The 18706-nt window shown below is 39.4% G+C and overlaps 3 protein-coding genes across 3 annotated transcripts; all 3 read right to left on the reverse strand.

The window, feature by feature from the left end:
- Window positions 1–844: 844 nt before the first annotated feature.
- Window positions 845–2988, reverse strand: LOC115163374 (claudin-3). The gene has a single exon (XM_029715200.1). It carries the CDS (start codon window positions 2771–2773, stop codon window positions 2123–2125), a length of 651 nt encoding a protein of 216 aa, XP_029571060.1. The 5' UTR covers window positions 2774–2988; the 3' UTR covers window positions 845–2122.
- Window positions 2989–3994: 1006 nt separating this feature from the next.
- LOC115163375 (claudin-3) lies at window positions 3995–5514 on the reverse strand. Its single transcript, XM_029715201.1, has one exon. The coding sequence runs from the start codon at window positions 5139–5141 to the stop codon at window positions 4482–4484; it is 660 nt and encodes a 219-aa protein (XP_029571061.1). The 5' UTR covers window positions 5142–5514; the 3' UTR covers window positions 3995–4481.
- Window positions 5515–7239: 1725 nt separating this feature from the next.
- Window positions 7240–8526, reverse strand: LOC115163376 (claudin-4). Its single transcript, XM_029715203.1, has one exon. It carries the CDS (start codon window positions 8326–8328, stop codon window positions 7654–7656), a length of 675 nt encoding a protein of 224 aa, XP_029571063.1. The 5' UTR covers window positions 8329–8526; the 3' UTR covers window positions 7240–7653.
- Window positions 8527–18706: the final 10180 nt, after the last annotated feature.

Below are 18706 nucleotides of genomic sequence, written 5' to 3' on the forward strand. Positions count from 1 at the left end.
TAACTATAGAGCTGATTATTCTATTCATATGCATATCTTAGCTTTTTAATGTACATTTTATCCCCCCTTTTGGAGGAAATAATCTGAACAATGGACTATAGCCAAGCTGAAACTGTACAGTAGTTAATATCACTGGATCCAGTCATGGTGATTAGGTATATATTTTGTTTGAAGTGACATTGATATGTGGAGGAAGAGACAACAGTTGGCTGGTAAGGTGCTGGTAAGCTGAGACGCCAGTCTCCAGGGACTTTTCTCTCCCATATTTACTATGAGAGCCCAATTCATATTTCAGCATTTGTAAGGTGCTACAGGATGTGTTTTAAACATGAGACTGGAAGTCTTAAAGTCACAGCCAGCATGCAGGAAACAGACTTCAAATTGCTTTTAGAAACAATTAGACATTTGGTTCCTGTGTATTTCTTGAAGATGACATATGCTCTAGGCCTGCTGCTACTGATTATAATTCTACCTTTTCATCATTTCTTTCAGTCTTCTTTTCCTACTCTGCTGACATAACATTTGTCACCTGCACCTGTGAGGTGATCTCTTGTTGGTAATTGTTTATTGCTGTTGTGGTAAAGTTACTGATTGGTGGCGGTAACATGGCCTCTTGGATTGCATTTGAGGCTACCTTTACACTGGCACATGTACTGATCCTTATCCCAGCATCCTTCACCTTCTCATTGGATAAAAAAAACATTACAAAATTGCTGAAGTACAACAAATATATTGTTGGTAGTGTATGAACCTCTGTGTGCAGATGGTAACTAAATAAAACAAGAGGAAAATATATGCATAATTGATTATTGCTTTCTGAATGAAACCAGTAGAGATGCAAACCTTCATAAAATAACTGTCTTTATTGAAAAGCAGGTGATGTGCAGTTAACACTGCAGGACTAACACACACAGTAGCACTGTTCTGGCTGGACACAGGTGCACAATGCCCCCATTTCTCCTCATTGCCCCAAACCACTGAGGCCTTCAGTTCGTCTGCTCCCAACCTGTTCTCCCTTCCCTCTGTGCACCACTATCCACACTGTGTTGAATACATCTGTCATCTATCTGGAGTGCAGGTGACAGCATTCAGTACAGTTACAGTACTCTGTATGTTAGTAGTATTTAGTATTTTATTAGGATCCCCATTAGCTGCTGCCGAGGCAGCCGTTACTCTTCCTGGCATCCAAACAGATGATTACATCACACAATCACACCCTTAACACTGATGATAGAACATCACCATCAAACAAATGCATCTCTTTCACAAAGTCTTTTACAAAACAAAATGCAAAAATATTCCAACACAAAATTCAAATCTTACATAAAAAATAAACACAGTTCCTTAAAAAAGTATTTGTGAACATACTGATTTTGTTCAATCTACTGTATTCTTGCAGTGAAAAAAAAACATTTCCACCTCTTTCTTTTTATGAAGGAATCAGTCAAATGTAGTATTTTTAACATCCTTCCTTAGTTTCTGAAACCTAAGCAATGCATCATTTATATGAGCCAATAACATAGAGAAATGTCAATGAGAAGATAATGATTGAATATTATACATTCTATATCATTTGATGTAGCGTAGTTGCCTGAAGCTACGGAGAATAATTAAATGTTAGTGATTTCAAATATTAATGGACTCAATGACGAACATCTTAGACAGGAATAATCATAAAAGTACAAACGTTATGTCATTAATTCAATTAGGCTTGTGAATGTTTTTAAATGAGCTTGATATATTTTCAATGGATATGTATAGCTCACTAATAATCCAACCCTTAAAACCTTGTAATTAAATTAATAAATGTAGAAACTACTGATCTTATTATTTATTTCCTTTGTTCTCACTAAACCCAAATGGAAAGCACATGATCCTTCTCAAATGTCTTTCTTACACAGCCAGCCCGGAACTTCTATGCTTTTCCTTCAGAGTAGATATTACAGAGACAAATACTGTACACACGTAGACAAATCCAACAAAACAATGGTAAAAAAAGCAAAAACAAACACATCCCTTCATTGCGGAGTCTCGTTGGGATTCATGAAGCCCCATTAGAAACACGTGTAGAATAACGTTTTTGGTTGCTACATAAATAGTCCTTGTCCCATCCATCGTCCCATCACACGTAGTCTTTTCTCTCGAAACCGGGCCCACCTGGGGCAGAGCGTGAGACAGAGTATGCCATCCGTGAGGGGTTGTACCTCTTCTCCCGAGGGGGACAGGAACAGCAGAGGAGGCTTCCCCCAAGGATCATGAGGGCTGAAGCCCCCCAGCCAATGTAGAGCGCTGCCCCTAACTCCCTGCGCTGAGCATCAGTCAGCAGCGGGTTGTAGAAGTCCCTGATGATAGTGTTGGCTGACCAGGACACTGGTATCAGCTGCATGACTCCCGACACGATGAAGAACACCCCAGAGATGATCATGACTTTAGCTTTGGATGCCTCGTCCTCGATACAGTTGGTGCACTTGGCCCCGGCGATGGCGATGAGCACGGCCAGGATGGCCAGGAGGATGGAGATGACCGTGAGGGCCCTGGCGGCCTGGAGGTCCTGGGAGAGGGCCAGCATGGAGTCGTATACCTTACACTGCATCTGGCCTGTGCTCTGGACAACACAGGTCATCCACAGGCCCTCCCAGATGATCTGAGCCGTGACGATGTTGCTGCCGATAAAGGCTGTTACTCGCCACATGGGCAGGGTACAGGACACGATGGCAATGATCCATCCTAATACACATAGAGCGATCCCCACTAACTCCAACCCTGCAGACATGGTGGTAATTCTGTTGTTGCTGGAGCTCCGTCTGTGTTCCTTTCAGTGTGCCGTGTTCCGTCACACCTGAGATACCTGAGAGGATCTGACAGAGGATCTGTGAGAAAGAAAGAGACCAGCCAGAGTCAGAGACACTAACACCAATTGACTTAATTTAGCCCCTAGCACCTGTGAGTTTGTGATGTGTGATGTTCTGGTGCAGCCGGGAAGACAAGTATCCTTTATATCCCAGATCAGCTGAAGGGAGGAGCCCTGGAAGGTCCAAAAAAAATGCTTCTCTTGTGACATCACAGGGTAGGATTAAAAGTTGCAAAAAGAATTGTGGTTTTCAAAACCTGCAAGGAGTCACTAGTCAGAGGGAGGGTATTATCTTGCTCTTCACGTCACTGCGAATCTCAGTGTTTGAAACTCACTGTTTTTAAAATGTTTTAACTTTTGACACCGGTTAGAACCTTTTTACTTTATATATATATATATTTTTTTAAACCTAAATTTAAAAATGAGGTTTAAAAGTTTGGAGAATTTCCCTTTACTCATTAATAGATTATCCCTAATCTTGTCTCCTCAGGGCAATCCTTCTCTCACAGCATTAGATCAAGCAGCTTGTAAAAGAAGAATGCCTGACCTCAATTCATCGGCAACAAGCTGTCTTGTTCACTCTATTTGACGTGGTCTAACGGTCATGTCTGTCTGTCACTGACTCCAGTGCCCTTGAAATCCTAACAACTGGGAGGGTCTCCCCTAGTTATGCCCCAGAAACTGGGATAATAGACTTTCATGACCCAGTGTTGATAACTCACTCCGATCCCCATCTTGCTATGAAACAGACCCATTGTTTTGGGGGCCATTTTGGAATGGCTGAAAGTGGGGGGCTGACAAAGCAAGCTCCTTGTTATCTAAGCCCAACAGATATGGTAGTCAGCCAGGTAGCTAGCAGCTATGAAAGAGAATCCAACTCAACACATCATTACCATGGATACCCAAGGATCAGTGAAGGAAAATGCCTGTTATTTCCTGATCTGGGTAGAATGAATGACACAGAGGCAGTTCTCTGATATAAGTTGAGAGATTCAAACATACTTTCTTATAAACTGTATAGCGAGTAGCACAGGACTTACTGGCACTTCCCATGTAGCAAATCACTTAATAATGTTAATGAAATGTACTGTATAAAGTAACATATAGCAACAAGTTATATTTTTCTGTCATCGTATTAAAAAATTTGTAAAAAATATGTTTTTATTGTTTTTATTGTTTTTATTGTGAAATTGACACACATCAAACATCAAAATAGTTTATATTTTCACACTTAACAAAAGCTGTTAAACTGTCAGTGTTTGGCATATTGTTATCCAACATACGCACAACATAAGCTGTTATTCATTCAGTCTATAGAATATAAAATGTAACAATGCAGATGGTTTCAATTCAACGCCTTTCAAATATTAAGATTACAATACAATATTTACAACACCTTAGTATATTTTAAATAGGCATACAGTATGAAATGAAAGTACATCAAGTCCAGTTTGGTGTGTTCCCCTTCAACAGAGCACCATCAAAAATGATCCAGTAAAAAGCAGTATTTTATTGTTTTGGTAGAAATCACCACCATTTTATCTGGTCTGGAATTCAAGGTTGGTATCAAATGTCCTTCATCCGCTGAGCAGAAAGCAGAAAGCAGCTGCTGCCAGATATCCAGGTCAGTTCAAACATAGTCTCTTTTGTCATAGCCGCTGGGGGCCACAGACCTGGTCAGGGAGTACACCATCCGCGAGGGCGGCCCTGCATACCTCTTCTCAGGCTGTGGGGGGCAACTACAGCACAGGATGCATCCCCCAATGAGGAGAAAAGCGGCTGCACCCCAGCCCAGGTAGAGAGCCCCTCCAATCTCCCTCTTGTGAGCCTCGGGAGTGATGGGACTATAGAACTCCATGATGATGCTGTTGGCTGACCAGGACACAGGGATCAGCTGGGTCAGCGATGCTACAATGAAGGCTACCCCCGCTGCGATCATCACCCGGGCCTTGGCCGTCTCGTCCTTCACACAGTTGGTACACTTAGCCCCCACCACGGCCACCAGCACCCCCATGATTCCCACAACTATGGAGATGACTGTGAGGGCTCGGGCTGCCTGCAGGTCAGAGCTGAGGGCCAGCATGGAGTCATATACCTTACACTGCATCTGGCCCGTGCTTTGGACCACACAGGTCATCCAGATGCCCTCCCAGATGGTCTGAGCCGTGATGATGTTGACCCCGATGAAAGCGGACACCCTCCACATGGGCAGGGCGCAGGACACGATACTCAATATCCAACCCAGGACAGCCAGGATCATCCCCAGGATCTCTAGTCCCAACACAGCCATTTTCTTGTTTTATCTTCCTCTGTAAGCAAGTCTACAGGTGTCTTCACTATCTTCACTTCACTGTCTCAACTTCACGCACAGAACGGTTTCACTGTCTGGGTTCTGCTCTGGAATTCTCACCACCTGTATACTCCCAGCTATCTTTATAGCACTCCACCAACAGAAGGTAGAGTCTCATGGCGATTGGCCAAGGAGGTTTTCAAATGTTTTTTCTTTTCTTTCTTCAACGACCCCCAGAACAAGCTTTGGCATGAGAATGGCTTGGCTGCACAGATTAATGATTGAACGGTTGGGCCATGATTGATCCCCTACTGTTTGGGCTGAGGGGGAAGGTCAATAAATGGCCAAAGTGAAATAGTTAAAGGATAACGAACAGGTTAAGAATGGACGAGGTAATAATTACAAGTGGAGGAATTGGGAATAACAGAAACTCATGTGTTCGTTCAACAGATGTCTACCATTCTACAATTATGTTCAGGTCAAGATACATATTTAGCTCTCTATGGAGTGTTTACCTCTGTGTACTACTGGTAACCCTTAGAGAGAGCTGCCTAGGAAAATCTGTGTTGGCCTACTATGTACAAGCACTATTGGCTAGTTTCCAACCCAAATACCCTAATGAAGGCATAAGCTGAATTGCGTTGGTTTTAATAATAAATATATATATTTTTTAAAACTTCCATTGTTGCTGAATATGGTTTCATCTGGTTTCCAACCCCAGCAGTAGGGCTCTTTCTGGGCCAATGATTGCTCTCTCTGGTACCTGATAACATTATTTTGGGAGATGACGTTGCACAATTAATAAATGCAAAGCTGCATTTGATGATTGTTTTCCACTGCCATGATTCAGACAACAGACAAGCCTGAATTTCATAGTAAATTGTATCTTGTTTCTGACTGCCATTGAAGATTTCTGACAAAATGTGAGACTCTGTTATCTTTTGTCTTTATTTGGCTAACAGATTTAGAGATCACAGTTAGGCAAGTTTCTATTTGGCTGTCAACTTCAGGAATAGAAATAGACGGTTTGTCTGATCAGTCCAGTGGACAAACATCTCCCAGTGAGTGAGTGGGATAGTGGTCATTGTGGCTTGGGAGTTGTGATGAGTGGGTCAGTGTTATCAGACAGTGTCCTTGTCCACAAGGTCACTCTGCACCAAAGGGTTCCACCTTTATTTGAACTGTCTCAACTGTCTGCAGCACAGGAAGTCCCACACACAGACACTGGACTCTGCATGGTTATAGATGGGTACTTACACTCCACAGGTGAACAGACTGAGTAACACAATACAGCTATTGGAGGCTATACTTGTTTGTACGATGCTCAAACTTCCCTAGGCAGTACTTTAAGTCTATGCTATAAGACTGTCTTAAAAGTATTTTCCCCTTATCTTATTCTTCTATAGAATGTAAATAAAGCCATTGTCCTAGTTCACCTTATGATTACAGTGTGGGTTACCTACCTCCCCTCCCTATGGAAATGGCTGCTTTATGTCAGGCTCAGTTTCACTCTCCCAAATGGAACAGGGGGCAAAATGCAAAAGGCAGCAGATGGCACCCTTCAGAAACAAAAATGACATTGTTGCTGCTCACATTTGCATTGAAATCAAAAACCGTATTTTTGCTCGGCAGACGGGCTGAGTTGTCTAGATTTCAGGTGATATGGACCTGCGGGCATTCCTCCCCTGTATTTTGGTCTATTTCTTTAGATCCTGTGTCTTCAATGGGATGTCCTGTCTCAGTGTTCCGTTGGTAGCCTGACCTTATTAAGCCAATTTCATCCTTAAGCATAGGCACGGTTATCCCTCCTCACATTCATAGCATTCCTGTGGTTATATCATCTGCGATAAGACCTTACTTTCAGAAGGGAATGTCCCTGCTATAAGCCAATTTAACAAAAAAAGGAGTTGCATGTCAGTGTGATGTATGCTATTGTATACAAACATTAGTTAGCACAGTGCATGATGTACTCACATTATGATATCTTACTGCTGGAAAGTAATGCAAAATGCTGTAATTACCTCGATAAAGAGTGAACTTATCTTCATTTTTGTATCATCATTTTCAGTCGTGCTAGAAGATTCTGAGTAGGCGTAACTTACTTAGGGTTGAATGGGAAAGTTATTTTAATTATTTTAAACAACAGTACCATTTTCATGATTTAAATCTTCATCATTGAGTAACATTCATGTGAAATTTAGTACACATTTTCAAACAGGTGAAACATGAATAAGATATTTCTCTAATCCTACTGTATCTACATTTATTTGACTCCTCTATAAATGCATGTCTCTAGCTTTACAGAAATCATATATGTAAAACACAATCTAGCATTAATCGGCAATCGTTTATACTTTATATCTGAATCAAATATCCCACATGGCTGCATTTGTTCTGCACTACCCCTATAGTGTGCAGTCAGGAAAGGGGGGTCGCTAACACTAGTTATCCCACCAGTCCCATCAGTCTCAAGGGGCTGTCTCTATACTAAAGCCATTGAACATACACTCTCTCACACATAGTCCCTCCTCATATATCCATTGACAGACATGGGAGACTTGACCGCAGAGTAGTTCACCACCTTGTGGTGCCCAGACCCAGTCCCGCTCCCACCCTGGGGTGCTTTCGGGGTGCAGGAGCAGCAGAGTAGAGCTCCCCCTAGGAGAAGCAGACAGGAGGCAGTCCATCCAAAATACAGTGAGTTCCCAAACTCCCTCTTCCCCGTTTCCTCCAGCATCGGGTCATAGAAATCCAAGACGATGGTGTTAGCTGTCCACGATACAGCCGTCAGCAGCAACAGCCCCGCCATGATGAAGGTCACCCCTGCTCCCAGCAACATGCGAGGCTTGCTGCCCGTGTCCGAGCTGCAGTTGGTGCACTTGGCCCCGGCTACAGACAGGCCGATGCCCATGATGCACAGCACCATAGAGACGATGACCAGGGCTCGGGCCGCCTGTAGGTCCACAGGGAGTCCAAGCATGGAGTCGTGGACCTTGCAGTGCATCTGGCCCGTGCTCTGGACAGAACAGTTCATCCACAGTCCCTCCCAGATCACTTGAGATATGACAATGTTCTGGCCAATGTAGGCGGCTACTCTCCACATTGGCAGGCCACAGGCTACCATGACCCCTAGCCAGCCTGACACACAAAGGATCATACCCAGGATCTCCAGGCCGGCCGAGGCCATCTCTGGAACTAGTCTCTCCCTGTCCCTTGGTGCTCTGGTCCTGGTCTGTGGCTGTCGTCTTTCTCTGTTCTTGGTGATGTGATCCTGGGCTGTTGTCTGTCTCTGTTCCTGTGTCCTCTGGGCTGGGGTTGGGCTGCAGTAGTCACTCCCTATCCCTGGGTCTCTCAGGTTTGGTCTGGATAGAAGGCGCTCTGTGTCTCAGAGCACAGCCCTCTAAAGATGATATCAGATCTCCTTGGCTCAGAACGCCCTGGATAAGACTTTAGTCAGTTAGGGAGAAAGGGGGAAAGAGAAGGAGAGTGGGATAAACAGATTCTACCGTTCTTTATACTGCTAAGAAGAATGTAAGGTGGAGTCAGTTTACGTTCAAATAACACCAAATATTTGAGGGTAACATTGATATTTTCACTTCACAGCTAAATCGGGTAGTTCCAGTAACCTTGAGGCCGTAAACGCTGAATCACTGTCTCTGCATACAGGTCAAGACATACAATGACAGGCTTTGTTCAGGTAGTTAGACAGATACATTATACCTCTTGGGAGAAACCGCTCTGCTCAGAACAGGCCTGGCACTGAACATGTGTCTTACTCTGCCTGTTTTGTTCAATAAAGTTTGTCTTATACCATGAAAAAAACATGTGAACTGAACAGGAAAAACTCTAGTCGTACCACCGTTTTCCCTTGTTTGTTAGCGTATTCACTCAAGTTCTAATGGATGTTCTCTGGATGTAAATAAAATGATGAAGGGTGGCTCTGTACACTTCAGTTATCAGACAAACAACTGTCCTGTCCTGGTAGAGTTGTTAGGGTTGGCTGGCCAGCTCTATGTGATTTATAGGGACTTGTCTCACTAACAGGGGTCATCACTGGAGTCATAGGTCAAAATAGGGGTCATTGCTCTCTCATACCTCCCACCAGATAGTGAAATCAACACCTAACAACACATACCATCTCACTTGGCTGATCTCCATTACAGGTTGCTGGAAGGCAAAAAACGTATTATCACTGAATCATCACTGAAAGTCCCTGAATTACCAAATACCTTATGAAATATCTGTTTTTTTTTAGATGCAGAATGTCCTTTTCAGATCAGAACAGGGAGATTGCAGCCAGAGTTGTTAATGGGTGTGTATAATGTTTGTGCAGCCAGAGGGAGCCATGTGAAGTACAAGTACAGTTAATCTGTACTGAACATTATCATCCTGTGAGTGATTTACTGTCTGTCTGTCTGTCTGTCTGTCTGTCTGTCTGTCTGTCTGTCTGTCTGTCTGTCTGTCTGTCTGTCTGTCTGTCTGTCTGTCTGTCTGTCTGTCTGTCTGTCTGTCTGTCTGTCTGTCTGTCTGTCTGGGGAAGTGGTCCAAAGAGGATCTGGTTTACACCTGATCTCAGGTTGACCCTATTGCTGTTTTGCCTCCAGCAAGTTGTATAAAGCTCATTAAATGTGGTGTTAAATGCAAACTGAAGGGGAACTGAGGAGTAAAAAGACAAAAATGATCTCTGTTTACAGAAGATGTCAATTTTTTTATCTATAAAAAAATTAAGGACTTCAGAGCTGTGTGAGGAAAAGCATCATCGATAACACAAGCCTCATGAAAACTGAAGCTACAATTAAGTTCAACATAATTATATTGTATATGTTGGCTGCTGTTACTGTAGTTACTGTAATATTCCCAACCAAAATATGTATTAGCAGCTTTGTGACTCAAAATGAATCAGAAATGCATAGTTCCGTTGCTGCAAAAGACTAATTTGCCTAACAGTTGGTAGCAGCGTTGTACTAGTCTATGATAACTGGCTATAATCCTAGACTCATATTACGATACAACCACACGTGTCCAGGAACACCTAGAGAAGGCTACCCACAGACAGAATACCTACAGGATAAGGTTTGAATCACAACAGGGGAGCTGATTGGTAGCTTGGTACATCATCCTAAATTTGACGCTAACAGACTGCAACTCAAAGAGACACCATGTGGTGGATAAGGGTAACTGTTGACTCTGAAGGACTGTACTCTAGGATGCAAGATATTTTCTACCATTTAGATGTGACTGACAAACACATTAATGTCTGTGGAAATTAAATGTTTACTATTGGTATAATTTAGAGAGTCACCAGATTTGGTAAGAGTTCCCTCTGGAAAAGGAACAAGCACAAACACTCCCCGGTTGTTCACCTGCCGTTGGAACGGGAGCAGGTTAGACCAGTTTCCAGGGTTACAGGTGCCTGGCTAGCTTGTCACTACCTCCTGCCATGTATATATGACATGAGGTAGGCACAGCCCTTTTTGGTTACAGGTAGAACTATTTTGGGTTCCATGTAGAACCCTCTGTGGAAAGGGTTTTACATGGAACCCAAAAGGGTTCCACCTAGAACCAAAAAGGGTTCTTCAAAGGGTTTTCCTATGTGGACAGCCGAAGAACCATTTCAGGTCCTAGATAGCATCTTTTTATCTAAGAGTGTAAGGAGGGAGAGAGAGAGAGAGAGAGAGAGAGAGAGAGAGAGAGAGAGAGAGAGAGAATACCTTGTTGATAGTTTCTCTACCTTCTCTAAATTCTTCAATTTTAAACCTTTTTTGGTGACCCTTTTTCTTCTAGTATCTGAAACAATATAGATGAAAAACTTTTAGTAACCAAAAGTGGACAGACCGATAACTTATGGAGAAATGTTTTCCTCTGACATTCCTGTACTGTAGTACATTCACAGTTAATGCTAGGTTCCAGCAAATGAATAACAGAAAATCCCTGGAGGCAGAATTGCTTTCTCTCCCTGTCACTTTTTGTCACTCACTATTGCACAATCCAGTCTGTAACTCTTGGTGTTTCTGATGCCACAACACACTACGGCACATTACTCAGCATTATCCCCTGAGAAAATACGATCGGACAAAAAAAATGAAAAGTGATAACTGCCTTTAAATGCATCCCTTCATTAGAAAAAATTAAATTACGGTGGGATACATTCAACATGTAGGTTTAAAGGAACTTGTGAGTCGACTGTGTTTGGAGGATAGTCACCTAAATCTTCTGAGAATTATAAAGATTCTCATGATAAGAAATAAAGTATTAGAACAACTCTTATTACAACTGATGGCCCCTTTGATTTAGTTTACATGTCATGACGCATGTGATGCTCTGTCAATCCAGAACCACATGAGTCATTGAATTTCCTGTGCTTCTAATGGTTGCTAGTTAACGTGAAGTCTTTGTCGCATGCTTTGATAACCCACTGAAACTGTGACTTCATCCCCTTCATCATGATCCCTGGGCACAGAATAATTACATCACAGATCACACACAACAACCTCCCCCTGACTCCTGCCCAGCCAGCCACCCACACAGAAACACACACAGATATCCGTATTTGTAGGAGAAAACCACACATCCTTATTTTCATCAACCATTATACTAAAACCAAATACAAACTCTCCCGTAATAGCATCACGGGAGTGCAACATGCCTTCTAGCCTTTAGTAAGGCCATCAATGTAAATAAGAAATTGTTCTTAACTGACTTGCCTAGTTAAATAAAGGTTTAATACAATTAAATAAATAAATAGTTCACACCCACAACAACAGTGTCTGAAAATACCACTACCTCTACATAAGCTAATTCACACTTCTAAGAAAGATAAAATGTGTGGTTGGGTTATACCACCTAGTATTATAGAAAAAAGCTATGACTATTCAACCCCAGAAGTTATAGTTCAATTAGCACTACGCGTAGGCTGCGTTTATACTTCCTGTGTTGTGAAAAGTACTAAAGGTACAGTTTAGACCAGGGCTGCTCAATTCCGGTTCTGCAGGGCCTAAATAGTTATGTTTTTTGTTTCTGCTAGTTAATTGCACTCACCTGGTGTCCCAGGTCTGAATTAGTCCCTTATTAGAAGGAGAGGATACAAACCAGAAGTGTCTCAGTCCTCCAGGGCCGACATTGAACAGCCCTGGTTTAGACAGAGGCAGGTGTTTTTGTCTCTTTGGGACCAACGTCATGTGATCCTGGGAGTAGTGTGTGCCTTTTACTTAAACTGCATGCATCTCAACAAGCCTTTTACTTAAACTGCATGCATGCATCTCAACAAGCCTTTTACTTAAACTGCATGCATGCATCTCAACAAGCCTTTTACTTAAACTGCATGCATCTCAAAAAGCCTTTTACTTAAACTGCATGCATCTCAACAAGCCTTTTACTTAAACTGCATGCATCTCAACAAGCCTTTTAATTAAACTGCATTCATCTCAACAAGCCTTTTACTTAAACTGCATTCATCTCAACAAGCCTTTTACTTAAACTGCATGCATCTCAACAAGCCTTTTACTTAAACTGCATTCATCTCAACAAGCCTTTTACTTAAACTGCATGCATCTCAACAAGCCTTTTACTTAAGCTGCATGCATCTCAACAAGCCTTTTACTTAAAGTGCATTCATCTCAACAAGCCGTTTACTTAAACTGCATGCATCTCAACAAGCCTTTTACTTAAACTGCATGCATCTCAACAAGCCTTTTATTTAAACTGCATGAATCTCAACAAGCCTTTTACTTAAACTGCATGCATCTCAACAAGTCTTTTACTTAAACTGCATGCATCTCAACAAGCCTTTTACTTAAACTGCATTCATTTCAACAAGCCTTTTACTTAAACTGCATGCATCTCAACAAGCCTTTTACTTAAACTGCATGCATCTCAACAAGCCTTTTATTTAAACTGCATGTATCTCAACAAGCCTTTTATTTAAACTGCGTGCATCTCAACAAGCCTTTTATTTAAACTGCATGTATCTCAAAAAGCCTATTATTTAAACTGCATGCATCTCAACAAGCCTTTTACTTAAACTGCATTCATCTCAACAAGCCTTTTACTTAAACTGCATGCATCTCAACAAGCCTTTTACTTAAACTGCATTCATCTCAACAAGCCTTTTACTTAAACTGCATGCATCTCAACAAGCCTTTTACTTAAACTGCATGTATCTCAACAAGCCTTTTATTTAAACTGCATGCATCTCAACAAGCTTTTTATTTAAACTGCGTGTATCTCAACAAACCTTTTATTTCAACTGCGTGTATCTCAACAAGCCTTTTACTTAAACTGCGTGTATCTCAACAAGCCTTTTATTTAAACTGCGTGTATCTCAACAAGCCTTTTATTTAAACTGCGTGTATCTCAACAAACCTTTTATTTAAACTGCATGTATCTCAACAAACCTTTTATTTAAACAGCATGTATCTCAACAAACCTTTTATTTAAAATGCGTGTATCTCAACAAGCCTTTTATTTAAACTGCGTGTATCTCAACAAACCTTTTATTTAAACTGCGTGTATCTTAACAAGCCTTTTATTTAAACTGCATGTATCTCAACAAGCCTTTTATTTAAACTGCATGTATCTCAACAAGCCTTTTATTTAAACTGCATGTATCTCAACAAGCCTTTTATTTAAACTGCATGCATCTCAACAAGCCTTTTATTTAAACTGCGTGTATCTCAACAAACCTTTTATTTCAACTGCATGTATCTCAACAAGCCTTTTACTTAAACTGCGTGTATCTCAACAAGCCTTTTATTTAAACTGCATGTATCTCAACAAACCTTTTATTTAAACTGTGTGTATCTTAACAAGCCTTTTATTTAAACTGCATGTATCTCAACAAGCCTTTTACTTAAACTGCGTGTATCTCAACAAGCCTTTTATTTAAACTGCGTGTATCTCAACAAACCTTTTATTTAAACTGCGTGTATCTTAACAAGCCTTTTATTTAAACTGCATGTATCTCAACAAGCCTTTTATTTAAACTGCGTGTATCTCAACAAACCTTTTATTTCAACTGCATGTATCTCAACAAGCCTTTTACTTAAACTGCGTGTATCTCAACAAGCCTTTTATTTAAACTGCGTGTATTTCAACAAGCCTTTTACTTCATCTGCGTGTATCTCAACAAACCTTTTATTTAAACTGCGTGTATCTTAACAAGCCTTTTATTTAAACTGCATGTATCTCAACAAGCCTTTTATTTAAACTGCATGTATCTCAACAAGCCTTTTATTTAAACTGCATGCATCTCAACAAGCCTTTTATTTAAACTGCGTGTATCTCAACAAACCTTTTATTTCAACTGCATGTATCTCAACAAGCCTTTTACTTAAACTGCGTGTATCTCAACAAGCCTTTTATTTAAACTGCGTGTATCTCAACAAACCTTTTATTTAAACTGCGTGTATCTCAACAAACCTTTTATTTAAACTGCATGTATCTCAACAAGCCTTTTATTTAAACTGCATGTATCTCAACAAGCCTTTTACTTAAACTGCATGTATCTTAACAAGCCTTTTATTTAAACTGCATGTATCTCAACAAGCCTTTTATTTAAACTGCGTATATCTCAACAAACTTTTTATTTAAACTGCGTGTATCTTAACAAGCCTTTTATTTAAACTGCATGTATCTCAACAAGCCTTTTATTTAAACTGCGTGTATCTCAACAAGCCTTTTCTTTAAACTGCGTGTATCTCAACAAGCAATTTATTTAAACTGCGTGTATCTCAACAAGCCTTTTATTTAAACTGCATGTATCTCAACAAGCCTTTTATTTAAACTGCATGCATCTCAACATGCCTTTTATTTAAACTGCGTGTATCTCAACAAACCTTTTATTTCAACTGCATGTATCTCAACAAGCCTTTTACTTAAACTGCGTGTATCTCAACAAGCCTTTTATTTAAACTGCATGTATCTCAACAAGCCTTTTATTTAAACTGCATGCATCTCAACATGCCTTTTATTTAAACTGCGTGTATCTCAACAAACCTTTTATTTCAACTGCATGTATCTCAACAAGCCTTTTACTTAAACTGCGTGTATCTCAACAAGCCTTTTATTTAAACTGCGTGTATCTCAACAAACCTTTTATTTAAACTGCGTGTATCTCAACAAGCCTTTTACTTAAACTGCGTGTATCTCAACAAACCTTTTATTTAAACTGCGTGTATCTTAACAAGCCTTTTATTTAAACTGCATGTATCTCAACAAGCCTTTTATTTAAACTGCGTGTATCTCAACAAGCCTTTTCTTTAAACTGCGTGTATCTCAACAAGCCTTTTATTTAAACAGCATGTATCTCAACAAGCCTTTTATTTAAACTGCATGTATCTCAACAAGCCTTTTATTTAAACTGCATGCATCTCAACAAGCCTTTTACTTTACTGCATGTATATCAAAAAGCCTTTTATTTAAACTGCGTGTATCTCAACAAGCCTTTTATTTAAACTGCGTGTATCTCAACAAACATTTTATTTAAACTGCGTGTATCTCAACAAGCCTTTTATTTAAACTGCGTGAATCTCAACAAGCCTTTTATTTAAACTGCGTGTATCTCAACAAGCCTTTTATTTAAACTGCGTGTATCTCAACAAGCCTTTTATTTAAACTGCGTGTATCTCAACAAGCCTTTATTTAAACTGCGTGTATCTCAACAAGCCTTTTATTTAAACTGCATGTATCTCAACAAGCCTTTTATTTAAACTGCATGTATCTCAACAAGCCTTTTATTTAAACTGCATGTATCTCAACAAGCCTTTTACTTAAACTGCATGTATCTTAACAAGCCTTTTATTTAAACTGCATGTATCTCAACAAGCCTTTTATTTAAACTGCGTGTATCTCAACAAACTTTTTATTTAAACTGCGTGTATCTTAACAAGCCTTTTATTTAAACTGCATGTATCTCAACAAGCCTTTTATTTAAACGGCGTGTATCTCAACAAGCCTTTTCTTTAAACTGCGTGTATCTCAACAAGCAATTTATTTAAACTGCGTGTATCTCAACAAGCCTTTTATTTAAACTGCATGTATCTCAACAAGCCTTTTATTTAAACTGCATGCATCTCAACATGCCTTTTATTTAAACTGCGTGTATCTCAACAAACCTTTTATTTCAACTGCATGTATCTCAACAAGCCTTTTACTTAAACTGCGTGTATCTCAACAAGCCTTTTATTTAAACTGCGTGTATCTCAACAAACCTTTTATTTAAACTGCGTGTATCTCAACAAGCCTTTTACTTAAACTGCGTGTATCTCAACAAACCTTTTATTTAAACTGCGTGTATCTTAACAAGCCTTTTATTTAAACTGCATGTATCTCAACAAGCCTTTTATTTAAACTGCGTGTATCTCAACAAGCCTTTTCTTTAAACTGCGTGTATCTCAACAAGCCTTTTATTTAAACAGCATGTATCTCAACAAGCCTTTTATTTAAACTGCATGTATCTCAACAAGCCTTTTATTTAAACTGCATGCATCTCAACAAGCCTTTTACTTTACTGCATGTATATCAAAAAGCCTTTTATTTAAACTGCGTGTATCTCAACAAGCCTTTTATTTAAACTGCGTGTATCTCAACAAACATTTTATTTAAACTGCGTGTATCTCAACAAGCCTTTTATTTAAACTGCGTGAATCTCAACAAGCCTTTTATTTAAACTGCGTGTATCTCAACAAGCCTTTTATTTAAACTGCGTGTATCTCAACAAGCCTTTTATTTAAACTGCGTGTATCTCAACAAGCCTTTTATTTAAACTGCATGTATCTCAACAAGCCTTTTATTTAAACAGCATGTATCTCAACAAGCCTTTTATTTAAACTGCGTGTATCTCAACAAGCCTTTTATTTAAACAGCATGTATCTCAACAAGCCTTTTATTTAAACTGCATGCATCTCAACAAGCCTTTTATTTAAACTGCGTGTATCTCAACAAACCTTTTATTTCAACTGCATGTATCTCAACAAGCCTTTTACTTAAACTGCGTGTATCTCAACAAGCCTTTTATTTAAACTGCGTGTATCTCAACAAACCTTTTATTTAAACTGCGTGTATCTCAACAAGCCTTTTACTTAAACTGCGTGTATCTCAACAAACCTTTTATTTAAACTGCGTGTATCTTAACAAGCCTTTTATTTAAACTGCGCGTATCTCAACAAACCTTTTATTTAAACTGCGTGTATCTCAACATGCCTTTTATTTAAACTGCGTGTATCTCAACAAGCCTTTTATTTAAACAGCATGTATCTCAACAAGCCTTTTATTTAAACTGCATGTATCTCAACAAGCCTTTTATTTAAACTGCATGCATCTCAACAAGCCTTTTACTTTACTGCATGTATATCAAAAAGCCTTTTATTTAAACTGCGTGTATCTCAACAAGCTTTTTATTTAAACTGCGTGTATCTCAACAAACCTTTTATTTAAACTGCGTGTATCTCAACAAGCCTTTTATTTAAACAGCATGTATCTCAACAAGCCTTTTATTTAAACTGCGTGTATCTCAACAAGCCTTTTATTTAAACAGCATGTATCTCAACAAGCCTTTTATTTAAACTGCATGTATCTCAACAAGCCTTTATTTAAACAGCATGCATCTCAACAAGCCTTTTATTTAAACTGCGTGTATCTCAACAAGCCTTTTACTTAAACTGCATGCATCTCAACAAGCCTTTTACTTAAACTACATGTATCTCAACAAGCCTTTTATTTAAACTGCATGCATCTCAACAAGCCTTTTATTTAAACTGCATTTATCTCAACAAGCCTTTTATTTAAACTGCATGCATCTCAACAAGCCTTTTACTTAAACTGCATTCATCTCAACAAGCCTTTTACTTAAACTGCATGCATCTCAACAAGCCTTTTACTTAAACTGCATTCATCTCAACAAGCCTTTTACTTAAACTGCATGCATCTCAACAAGCCTTTTATTTAAACTGCATGTATCTCAACAAGCCTTTTATTTAAACTGCATGCATCTCAACAAGCCTTTTACTTAAACTGCATGTATCTCAACAAGCCTTTTATTTAAACTGCATGCATCTCAACAAGCCTTTTATTTAAACTGCATGTATCTCAACAAGCCTTTTATTTAAACTGCATGCATCTCAACAAGCCTTTTATTTAAACTGCATGTATCTCAACAAGCCTTTTACTTAAACTGCATGTATCTCAACAAGCCTTTTATTTAAACTGCATGCATCTCAACAAGCCTTTTACTTAAACTGCATGTATCTCAACAAGCCTTTTATTTAAACTGCATGCATCTCAACAAGCCTTTTATTTAAACTGCATGTATCTCAACAAGCCTTTTATTTAAACTGCATGCATCTCAACAAGCCTTTTATTTAAACTGCATGCATCTCAACAAACCTTTTATTTCAACTGCATGTATCTCAACAAGCCTTTTATTTCAACTGCATGTATCTCAACAAGCCATTTATTTAAACTGCGTGTATCTCAACAAACCTTTATTTAAACTGCATGTATCTCAACAAGCCTTTTATTTAAACTGCGTGTATCTCAACAAACCTTTTATTTAAACTGCGTGTATCTTA

Source organism: Salmo trutta, chromosome 26, assembly GCF_901001165.1.
Source record: "Salmo trutta chromosome 26, fSalTru1.1, whole genome shotgun sequence".
NCBI lineage: Eukaryota > Metazoa > Chordata > Actinopteri > Salmoniformes > Salmonidae > Salmo > Salmo trutta.

Coding starts and splice junctions, on each gene's coding strand:
- LOC115163376 (XM_029715203.1), bottom strand. CDS start 8,328: ATGGCCTCGGCCGGCCTGGAGATCCTGGGTATGATCCTTTGTGTGTCA.
- LOC115163375 (XM_029715201.1), bottom strand. CDS start 5,141: ATGGCTGTGTTGGGACTAGAGATCCTGGGGATGATCCTGGCTGTCCTG.
- LOC115163374 (XM_029715200.1), bottom strand. CDS start 2,773: ATGTCTGCAGGGTTGGAGTTAGTGGGGATCGCTCTATGTGTATTAGGA.